The sequence below is a fragment of the Narcine bancroftii genome, chromosome 3 (assembly GCF_036971445.1).
Source record: "Narcine bancroftii isolate sNarBan1 chromosome 3, sNarBan1.hap1, whole genome shotgun sequence".
Taxonomy (NCBI): domain Eukaryota; kingdom Metazoa; phylum Chordata; class Chondrichthyes; order Torpediniformes; family Narcinidae; genus Narcine; species Narcine bancroftii.
The window spans coordinates 278,668,161-278,680,250 of NC_091471.1; the positions used below are offsets into that span (position 1 = coordinate 278,668,161).

General features: G+C 41.2%; 1 protein-coding gene across 7 annotated transcripts in view; it reads left to right on the top strand.

The window, feature by feature from the left end:
• Positions 1 to 12,090, top strand: part of LOC138758835 (TOM1-like protein 2) — a 120,697-nt gene that overhangs the window by 17,132 nt on the left and 91,475 nt on the right. For all 7 annotated transcript variants that reach the window (XM_069928268.1, XM_069928269.1, XM_069928271.1 and 4 more), the window contains exon 3: positions 4,117 to 4,195. In XM_069928268.1, coding sequence (XP_069784369.1) covers positions 4,117 to 4,195 — 79 coding nt within the window. The remainder of the gene's footprint in view (positions 1 to 4,116; positions 4,196 to 12,090) is intronic.

Below are 12,090 nucleotides of genomic sequence, written 5' to 3' on the forward strand. Positions count from 1 at the left end.
CTCCCCACCCAGCCCCCCCCCGGAAAAGATTTCAATTTTCATATGTAACAAAGGTCACTTTTTTAGTTCCCTCCTTATTCCCTCTATTCCCTTTCATTCCCTTATTAATTCTTATCTATACTCTATATATTTTCCTCTAAATACGGATACATTCATGTGTACACACATATACATACACATCTATATCATACACATAGTTCGTGGTCATTTTTACTCTCATTACATGTCTTCATCTCTCTGCTTATTTTGTAGTTGTTCTGCAAATTTTCGTGCTTCCTCTGGATCTGAGAATAGTCTGTTTTGTTGCCCTGGAATAACTATTTTAAGTACCGCTGGGTACTTTAACATAAATTTATATCCTTTTTTCCATAAGATCGTTTTTGCTGTATTGAACTCCTTCCTCTTCTTCAGGAGTTCAAAACTTATGTCTGGATAGAAAAAAATTTTTTGACCTTTGTATTCCAGTGGCTTTTTGTCTTCTCTTATTTTCTTCATTGCTTTCTCCAATATATTTTCTCTTGTTGTATATCTTAAAAATTTTACTAAAATGGATGTTGGTTTTTGCTGCGGTTGTGGTTTCGGGGCTAATGTTCTATGTGCCCTCTCTATTTCCATTTCTTCCTGTAATTCTGGTCTTCCTAGGACTCTAGGGATCCAATCTTTTATAAATTCTCTCATATTCTTGCCTTCTTCATCTTCCTTAAGGCCCACTATCTTTATATTATTTCTTCTATTATAGTTTTCCATTATATCTATCTTCTGAGCTAACAGCTCATGTGCCTCTTTAACTTTTTTATTAGATTCTTCTAATTTCTCTTTTAAGTCCTCTACTTCCATTTCTACGATTATTTCTCACTTTTCCAAATTATCCACTCTTTTTCCTATCTCTGATATGGCCATTTCTATTTTATTCATTTTTTCTTCTGCATTCTTAATTCTTCTTTTTATCTCATTAAATTCTTGTAATTGCCATTCTTTCACTGATTCCATATATTCTTTACAAAAAGATATATCCATTGTCTTGCCTTTCTCTTCTTCTTCCATTTCTTTCTGTTCTTCTTCTTCTTCTTCCTCTGGGTTGACCATCTGTTGTTTCCTTGTTTTCTTTTTACCCTCTTCTTTCTTGTTGTCGTTATTTTCTGTGTTCTGCACCTGCTGCTGTGTTGCAGGTGTCTCTCTCAGCTGTGGAGATCGACTCCGCAGCTGTTCCCCCCTCCCATCAGTGTGTTTTTTTTCATGCGCATCGCGCATGCGCGAGGAGTCGTGCATGCGCAGTTGCACACTTTTACTCGGCTCTGCGAGCCATTTTTGTAGTCCCGAGCCCGGGACTTCCACTGACCTGAGGGAGCGGGCTTCTCTCTCCGCGGCGGGCCTCCTCGGACAGGTAAGGCCTTCACCTTCTTCTTCCGACGTTCTTTCTTCTTCCCGTTGTTTTCGACTTTTCTCTCTTCGCTGCCATTTTCTTCTCACCTTTATTTTTACTTTGTTTTAAATTTTAATCTTGTACCTTTGTGTTTTGTGCGTTTTTTTTTAAACTTTTCCGGAGAGGGCTGGAATTCCCTGACTGGCCACTGCTCCATCACGTGACTCCTCTGTACTGTAGTTTTAAAGACATAAAAATGATCCCTTTAGACTACTTCCAGTTGCTCTTGATTATATTTGACCATTGCTGTATTTTGATGTGGCAGAACACCTCAAGAAACAATCTCCTGCTTTCATTTTGGGACCTACCTGAATGGATTCTATAAATTTACTTCACACTCATGACTATGTAGCCAAGTTTGTTTGGAAAACTTCTATAAATTGCTGATGGCACCACTGTTGTTAGATGAATAACAGGGAATGGTAAGTCCTAATACAAGATGAAGACTGAAATTTGGTTGGGTGGTGCCAGAACTACACTCTTGCTTCTCAATGTCAAGAAGATCAAGAAGCTCTATTGTGGACTTTAGGAAGATGAAGAGAAGTGACCACGCATAATGGTCACATTGATGAGAGGAGAGTGGAGAGGGTTAGTCCCTTCAAGTTCCTGGGAGTCCACATATTAGAAGATCTCCCCTGGAGCCAGCACACCAAGGCAACTGTGAAGAAGGCTCTCCAAGCCTCAAGAAGTCTGATGAAAAATTAACATGTTGTTGAATACGCTATCAAACTTCTACAGGTGCATTTTGGAAGGTGTACTAACTGATTGCATCACAGCCTGGTTTGGTCATTTGAATTGCAGGAATGCAGCAGGCTGTAAAGATGGCATATGGAGCCAAATCCATCGCAGGCCCCAACTTCCCATCTGTTGAAGACATCTATGTGTGGCGCTGCCACAGGAACGCAGCAAACCTTGCCCTGTCGCAACCTTTTCTCAATGTTACCATCAGGTAAAAGGTACAGAAGCCTGAAGAGCAGCACCTCTAGGTTCAAGAACAATTTCTTTCCAATAGCGATCAGGCTCTTAAACCTCCACTTAGTATACTAATCAAAAAGCAGCACACAAAAGGCATATCCACACTATTGTAATATTTTGTTATCTTGCACAATGATAACTTAATATTTATTATCCATCCTTTACATTTATGATCTTTGTGTTGAGTAAATCAATGCATACGATTACCTTTTTTCAGCCAAGTGGCTTGTAGATGTTACTGCATTAAGTCAGGACCACAGAGACACACTTTATCTTTGCTATAGAGAGTTTGACCAACTGAGTTTCCCCATCATTGTGCCTTTACATACATGTATTCACATATACAGACGAGTACATAGGCAGATGTATGTCTGTGCACATACATATACCTAGACTGTATATGTAAAAACAGTGCTGGAGAAACTCAAAACGGGGAGGGGGAATAGCTCTTGAGGGAAGTGAGGGAAGTGGGTGGAGAGCTGGAAGAAAGACAGAGGGATAGGAATGAATGGAGAGTGGTCTAGCAGAAACCAGAGAAGGCAATGTGAATGTCATTTGGTTGGAGAGTGCCCAGACTGAATGTTAGGTGGTGCTCTTCCATTTTATGGTGGCCTGAGCAGATGTGCAAGAAATGGAGGAGAGGTGGGTAAAGGTTGAATTGATAGTGGTAGTAGAGGGGAAGCTATGTTTTTTTTGGTAAGAGAGCATCTCGGATGATTTGGACTCAAAGACCATATGGAAGACTGGAAGTTTTATGTATATGATTCGGATAAAAATGTTGGAGTATGGATTGGTAAATTTCTAAATCATGCAATTATTATTGGAGTTGTGGACAGTGTGGAGGGTTATTAAAGAATACAACAGAGTATAGATCAGTTAGAAATATGGGCTGAGAAATGGCAATTGAAGTTTAACCTGACAATGTGAGGTATTACACTTTGGGAGGTCAAATGCATACAGTTGACAATCGGGCTCTTAAAAATACTGATATGCAGAAGGATCTGGAAGTAAAGAAGGCATAAGTAAGGAGGTCATATATTAAGCTGCAATTCTGGTTGCCCCAGTACAGGAAGGATTTGGAGGCTTTGGAAGGGTACAAAAAGAGAATTATCAGGATGTTTTGAGGGTATGAATTATGGGGAGAGATTGGACATGGGTTGTTTTCTCTTGAGCAAAGGACAACCTGGTCAGTGTTTAAAGTCATGAGAGGTATTGATAGGTTGAACAGTCAGAATCTTTTCCCCAGGGTTATGGGTATGAGGTAGGGAAAAATTAGATTGGTGTAGAGTTGGCTTACATAGGTTGGCACACTATAGTTGGCTGAAGGATCTATACTGTGCTTCTATATTCTTAAATACAATTTTGATGAGGTACATCTGAAGCTTGGATGAGTCCATCTTAAAACTAGACAATTGATTTTTACATTGTTCATTCCAGCAAAAGTATACATAGTTTAGTAATGGTTTGAATGATAAATGTATGTTTAAAATTTTCATATATGTGCAAATTTTTTTGCTCAACCTTCTAGCTCTTTTAATAGTCACTCTCTGTCACTTGAAATGACTACAGGTATATTTTTTTAAATTGGAGAAGAGATGGACCTTGAAGTAATGGCCTTGATTTTTTTTTTTGGCAATTGATTTAATTCTTGATTGATAAGCTACATCATCCTCAAGAAAAAATAACTCCTCTTCAAGATGCATTATTTTCTTTTGCAGGCCAAAAGATGCAATCAAGGCTCTGAAGAAAAGGCTGAGTGGAAATAAAAACTACCGAGAAGTGATGCTTGCTTTAACAGTGAGTGAAGGAAAAAAACGAATGCAGATGTGTGTTGGCAAGCAACATGTTCAAGTAGTTAGCACAAATTAAATTTGAAATGCAGTCACTGCTGGCTAGGTCAACTGAAGTCAATTTGGGCAAAGATCAGAGAAAGGACAGAAGAAACAATATGTCCTGTAGCCCTATACTGTCTCATTGGAAAGAGCCAACAATCCTCACAATCAAATACTTTATTTTTATTTTTAATTTGTGTCCATTACCTCTTTAGAGATTGTTTGCATTTTGCGGTTAATGGTGTAACAACTTGAGGAATGCACGAAGTGCTGGAAGGAGTCAACAGGTCAGGCAGCATCCAAGGAAAGAATTACAGTCAACATTTTGGGCTGAAAACCTTGCATCAGGAATAGCAAGAACCAGGCGACACATGAATAAAAGGGTGGATGGAAGAGGGTGAAGGACACAAGCTGGCAGGTGATGAGCGATACAGGAGGAGAAGAATTGGAATGAGCTAACAGGTGATAAAGGGAATGGACGAATGTTTGAGAAAGATGTATGCTGATAGGAGAAAGAGGGTGGGGGGGGGTCTGGAAGCTGAGGGTGACAAGCAGGTAGGGGCAGAGGAAAGAAAGAAAAATGGGGCCAGAGTGATGAGGGGAAGTAAGCAAACAACTCATCTTTTATATAGTTGCTAATAAACTTTTTCATCCAGTTGGTAGTTTATCCTTTAAACCCATCAAAATAAATAATGAATGAATTTGAACAAGTCCTGCAAATTTGCCCTTAACTACATAGATTCCGATTTTCCTAATCCACCATGCCTTTGGTTTTGATGTTTTTAAAGATGTGTAAATGTTGATGTTTCAAAATTCTGTAAATTGTAGAATGGTCTCACCTTTTTTAAGTTAGTAAATTGAATAGACTAGTTAGCATAACATCAATAATATTGAAAATTGTGAAAATTATGAAGATAACAGGGCTTTTTAGAAATAATAGGATTGACAGAAATAAAATCTTAATTTGGGTTGAGAACCAATAACAAACAGGAAAGCATTGCTGAGATGAAAGATAAGCCATAAATGCCTATTGAATAGTGGAACAATCCCAAGGATCAAAATAGCCAGCTCCTGCCTATATATCATGTATTTGTGTTATCGTTTTGATATTTTTCTGCACTCAGGCTTTGATACTCCTGAAATATATTGCCCAGAACCACAGTACATTACAGCCTTGGCCTAACCAATAATTTTATAAATGTTTAGCGTAAAAGGATCTTTCTACCAATCTGCTTTTTAAAATTGTGTCGTTAATTACATTTTTCCTCTTCTCATGCCTTGTAAAGAAACTGATGTGAAGTGATGTGTTAAATTGTGCCTATTATTTCACCAGACTGACCTTGTGAAGATTTTCATCCTTGTTTATTACATTTACAAGTTGAATGTTTTTTTGCAATTTTTTAAAAAATGTTACGCTTGTGTGGAGTTCTTACAAATGTATTTCTTTTTCAAGTATTTGTCACATCTTTCTCCCACTTTTATTACCCATGTGTACAACCGATAAATTAAAATGTAAACTTGTCACACTCCAACCACAACTTTCTTCCAGTAGCACAATAGTGTCTTCTATTTTGCTTCTTGCAAGGTGCTAACAAGCATTATTGCAGATTCCAAAATCATTACATTTTTCTATCATTATGCTTTTGATACATGTCTTGGTCACTCCATTCCATTGCAAAATGATTGCATGAATCCCAAATGACGACCAGTTTTCCTGGCTGGCCTCCTAGTGTCTCTCAGTAACCATGAAGGAATTCTAACTTAAATTATCCATTTATTTATAATCCCTATGTTAATTGATCCATAGAACACTACAGCACAGAAACAGGCCCTTCAGCCCATCTACTATGTGGTGAACTATTATTCCATCTGGTCTCTCTGACCTACACCTAGACCATACCCCTCCCATCCATGCAGCTATCAAAATTTTTCTTAACTGTTGAAATCGAACCTGCATCTACACTTCTGCTGGCAGCTTGTTCTACACTCTCACCACACTCTGTGTGAAGAAATTCCTCTTAATGATCCGCTCATCTTTCACCCTAACCACTTGCCGCCTTGTTCTTGACTCACCCAACCTCAGTGGGGCAAAACCTGCTTGTATTTATCTTATTCATACCCCTCATAATGCTGTATACCTCTATCAAATCTCCCCTTATTCTCTGACGCTTCAGAGAAAAAGGCGCGAACCAAACTCCTCTCCAAGTTCCAGCAACTTCCTTGCAAATTTTCTCTACACTCTTCAATTTTATTGATATCTTTCCTGTAGGTGGGTGATCAAAACTGCACACAATACTCCACATTTGGCTTCATCAATGCTTTGTACAACTTCAACATAACATCTCAACTCCTGTATTTTTTTGATTTATGAAGTCAATGTGACAAAAGCTCTTTTTGTGAACCTATCTACCGTGACATCACTTTCAAGTAAGTGTGTATCTATATTCCCAAATTTTGTCTGATTTACCACACTCTGCAGTCCCCTGCGGTTTACCATTCTCCACCACGTGATTTGTCCTCCTAAAGTGCCTCTCTCTTGTCTGCATTAAATTCCATTTATCATTTTGAAGCCCAATTTTCAAGCTAGTCCAGTTCTCACTGCAAGCTTTGAAGCTTTCCTCGCTGTCCACTACACCCCTATCTTGGTGTCTTCTGTAACTTTGCTAATTGACTACATTATCATCCAGATCATTGATATAGATGATGAACAGCAATGGACCCAGAATCCATCCCTGAGGCACACCACTTGTCACATAGCTCAAAATTGTTGGGCAATCATCTACTGCTCTCTGGATTCTTCTATAAAACCAATGTTTAATCCAATTTACTAATCCATCCTGAATACTGAGTGACTGAACCTGATTGACCAACCTTCCTTGTAGGACTTGTTAAAGGCCTTACTAAAGTTCATGTAGACAACATCCACTGCCTTTTCTTCATCAATTTTCCTGGTATCCTTCTCAAAACACAAAAGATTGGTTAGACATGATCTATCGTGTACATGTGGAGCAATCCACACTACAAGTTTACACGGGTGATGCCCCTCAACTCTTCTTCCTATGCTACATTGACAATTACATCAGTGCTGACTTGTGCACTCATGGTGAGCTTGTCAACTTTATCCACTTTTTGGTAACTTTCACCTCAACCTCAAATTCACTTGGTCCATCTCTGGCACTCTCCCCTCTGTCTCCATCTCAGGAGACACTCACCACAGACATTTTCTACAAACCCACCAACTCCCACAGTTACCTTGACTACACTTCTTCACACTCTGACCCTTGTAAGGATTATATTTCTTTCTCAGTTCCTCTGTTACATCTGCTCCCAAGATGACGTCCTCTATTCCAAATCATCTGAGATGTCCTTCATCAACTCAGCCCTTAGCTGCATCTCCACTATTTTCCACATATCTGCCTTGGTTCCCTCTGCCCCTAGATGCAACCATAACAGGATTCCCCTTGTCCTCACCAAGCACCCCATCAGCCTCTGTATCCATCATACCATATATACTCGTGTAAAAGTCTACCCCCCCCCCCCACCTTTTTGTTTGCCCAAAAAAATCATGTTTTCTTTACGACCTATGTAAAAAGTAACACCCCCACCCCCCCCAATAAATTTTTGGGCCAAAAGCCTGCCCATCCAAGCTCACGACACACCAACTTCAAACCCTCACCCCCGACCACCTGCCCATCTATTCCCGATTATCTGACTGCAGATACTCACCCAAGTTAGTTGCCCATCCATCCGAGCTTTCAATGCCCCGGCCACAGACTTTCTCCTAGGCCCTGGCAACCCACTGATCCGAACTCTTAATATCCCCTATGTGGACATCACCTAAATCCAGTCATCTGAGCTCCAGAAGGTACTTCAGTCAAAAGTATAGCCATATAAAATTTGACCCTCACCTTCCCCACCCCTCCCATTTGATGTGAAAAAGTGGTCCAAAAACTTCAACTATTACATATACCTGTATACAGTATTATCCTCCAATTTCCCACTTACAACATGATCCCACCATCAGACACCTCTCCCTTCCATCCTCTGCACCTGCAGGTACTGCTCCCAGTGTGACGACTTCATCCCTTCCTGCTAACTGCCTGCTCCCTGGGGTACCTACCTTTGTGACAGCAGGCAATGCTGGACTTGTTCCCACTTCTCCGCCCTCACCATAATTTGTGGCCTGAAACAGTCCTTCCAAGTGAAGCATTTAGAGGTCAACTACTGTATCAGGTGCTCCTATTGTTGTCTCCTCTACATCAGAGAGACTGAATGCCAACTGGGAAATTATTTCCTTAAGCATTTTTACTCTGACCAATGCAATGGCTTAGATCTACATTTCAATTTGGTGCCACTCCCATGCTGACATGTCTGTCCATGGCCTCTGGCACTGCTCAGCTGAGGTTATCGGCAAATTGGAGGGACAACACACTGTTCAAGCAGATGACATTAACAATCGGCCTTGGCCCCCCCCCGCGGCCCTGGCCCCCCCCGCGGCCCTGGCCCTGGCCCCCCCCGCGGCCCTGGCCCTGGCCCCCCCCGCGGCCCTGGCCCTGGCCCCCCCCGCGGCCCTGGCCCTGGCCCCCCCTGCGGCCCTGCCCCCCCCCCGCGGCCCTCGATACTACGGTTGTGGATTGTGTAAAGGAAGGGGATGAGTCAACATACAGGATGGAGATTGAAAACTTGGCCAAATGGTATCTCCAAAACCAAGGAGGTGATTGTTAAAGAAAGGAAAGCCAGAGGTATACAATCCAGTGATCATTGGGGATGAGGTGGAGAGAGTGAGAAAATTTAGGTTCTTGGGAGTCTCTATCTCAAAGGATCTTTCCTGGACCATCGTAAAGAAAGCATATCGGCCCCTCTAGAGTTTGCGGAGGTTTAGTATGACACCAATAACCTTGGCAAATTTCTATAGAGCGCTGGTGGAAAGTGTGTTGACAGGCTGCATCCAGGTCTGGTATGAGAACACTAATAGCCCTGAGCATCAGGCCCCCCCCCCCCCCAAAAGGTAGTGGACACAGCCTAGGACATCACAGGCAAAATTCTCCCCACTATCGAGATCATCTGTAGAATTGCCGTCGGAGAGCAGCAGCAATCATCAAAGTCTCCTCACCACCCAGCACACGCTCTGTTCTCGCTGCTGCCATCAGAAAAGAAGTGTAGATGCCACAAGACTCGCGCCACCAGGTTCAGGAGCAGCTGCTCCCCCTCCACCATCAGACTCCTCCACGACCAACTCAATCAGGGACTCACTTTATTGATTTTTTTTTTCTTTTGCAGTCAGGTGTTTACATTTGTTATCTGTTTACTGTTCTTTGTTTACATATTTACAGTGTGCACAGTTTTTTTGCACTACCAATTAGTGGTAATTCTGCCGTGTCTACAGGGAAAAGGGATCTCAGGGTTGTATGTGATGTCATGTATGTACTTTGATAATATTTCTGTCTGTCCTTCTCATCCACTTCACAGATATCCCCCATCTCTTTGGGCTCTTATGTTTATTTGACCTACACTGGCTCCTGATCTAACAGTCTCTCCATTTTAATAATTTTATCATTGCTTCCAGTCCCATATTGCTCTTGCCTTTCTTTGTGATCCAGTTCTGTCATCTTGCACATTACCAATTGTATTTATTCTATGATTGATTACACTCCTTTGTGCTTCCCACCAGGAAAGTGGGGCTGAGGGAGAATGGATCAGCTCATGGAATGGCAGAAAGGACTTATCAGGCTGAATGCCTACTTCTGCTTCTATATCTTATGGTCTATAACTAAACCTTTGCTCTTTTCTATAGCCCCTTTTCCACTGGCATCCCAGTTAATTGGCTGTGCAGTGTCCCAGGATAGGAAGCCTTTTGTGCTGTTTCCATTGTGAATATGTGATGCTAATTGCTTTTCCACTGAACACACTCATCACCAGAGATCGGAATGTTCTACCTTCAACTGGAAATGGGTGACTTTCTGCTGTTCCTTTCCACTAATTTTATTAGCACGCCGGCATCAGGAAATGCTGGGGATATGAGTAGGGGTATAGACTGTTAATCCCCATCATGAAATGACATTATTTGACACTGGTGTTTGGATAGTGTTCCTTTCCACTGGATCCTGTCCCAGTAAATTCCCAGTTAATTCCTGGGACAGGATGCCATTGAAAAAAGGGGCTTTCTTTTCAATAATGCATGCAAGGCTTGCCATTTTGGCTCAATTGTTTCATCATGTCATTATATGGGTTGGTGTCAAGTTATTTAAAAATGCTTGCATGAAGACTCTCCGATGCTACTTTGGTAAAGATGCAAGGCTAAAAATTCCATCGTTCTGTGAATAGATGAGCTAAACTGCATTTGTGTAGCTCATATTTTTTTTTTGATGCTGGTTTCTCTCACGCTGCTTATGAAACAGCATGTTTAACTGAAGAGATCATAATTTTCCTTTTTACCACAGATTAAGTATAAATTAAGACACCAGTCCTGCACAACTGTGCCAGTAATCCAGTGCAAATTGATTTCAAAATCTTAGAGCATCTAACCATTAAAGAATGGTACCAGGGAAAGAAATTTTTTGGCTTTTTACTGAACTGGCAGGAATGGATCCTGTACATGGAAGAAGTACCAGTAGTGGTCAGTGGTGCCTGGTCAAAGTACATTACCATACAGTTTGCCATTATCAATAAAATTTCACGTCGGGTCCCACCTGGAGGTGGAAACCCTTAGGGATGAGTGGACTCTGAGGCTTTCTTTTTTTGAATATTTTATATATATTTTCACACAACCTTGTACAACCATATACAGTGTCATACCAACGATGGCAGTTCACATTCAAATATACATATATTCATTTTCTTTACCAACTCCCCTCCCCCAACACATAAAACAAGACTACTCACTCAAATATCAATCAACCAACAACAACAAAACTTTAACACCAGGAAAATAAATAACAAGGGGCAAAGATTGTCGCAGCTCAGTGGGCAGCCTCTGGCTGATATTCCTTCCTGACTTACCTTGATCAGGATCAGTGCGAGGGAGAGGAAGCCACAGCAAGGAATGGGGAAACCAATCACTGCCATGCACCTATGTAGTGCATGTATGAATGCCAGATCTTACAAAAGGTATTGTATTTGTTTCTTAGGTCATGTTATTTTCTCCAGGGGAATGCAGCTCTGTATTTCCTTGTTCCTTCGTTCGATATGAAGACTAGAGTCAGAATTTCAAGTCACCACAATGTTCTTCCTGGCCACTGCCAATGTGATGATTAACACAAATTGGATTTGAAATTTGGACAGCTTCATTGTAAGCCTTATGTCCATTATGTTTCCCAGCAGGAACAACTCTGGGTCCTGTAGGAATTGTTTGCCTATAATTTTCTCCAGGACTTGGACTAGATCTACCCAAAAGGGCCTCACCTTGGTACATGACCAGGTTGCGTGCACGAATATCCCAGTTGTAATGCCACATCTGAAGCATTGGTCTGAGAATTCTGGTTTTGATCTGTTTATTTTCTGCGGTGTTGTATATAACTGGTGCAAAAAATTATACTTGACTAGCCTGTACCTTGCATTGATGACCATGGTCATGATTTCCCAGCACAAGTCAGACCAGCATTTCTCATCAATTGCAATGCCCAAATCTGACTCCCATCTTTCTCTTGACCTATGAAGGCCCAGTTTGGGTCCCTCTGATTGGAACAGGCAACACATTGCCAAAATAAATTTCTTACCAGTACCCCTTCAAATCAAGGTCTCTATGTTACTGCATTGAAGTAGGACCGTACTTGGACCCAATACATCCTGTAGAAAAGACCTTATTTGAAGATATCACTCCCACTCGTAACAGTCCTTTATGCATCTGACACCATTACAGTG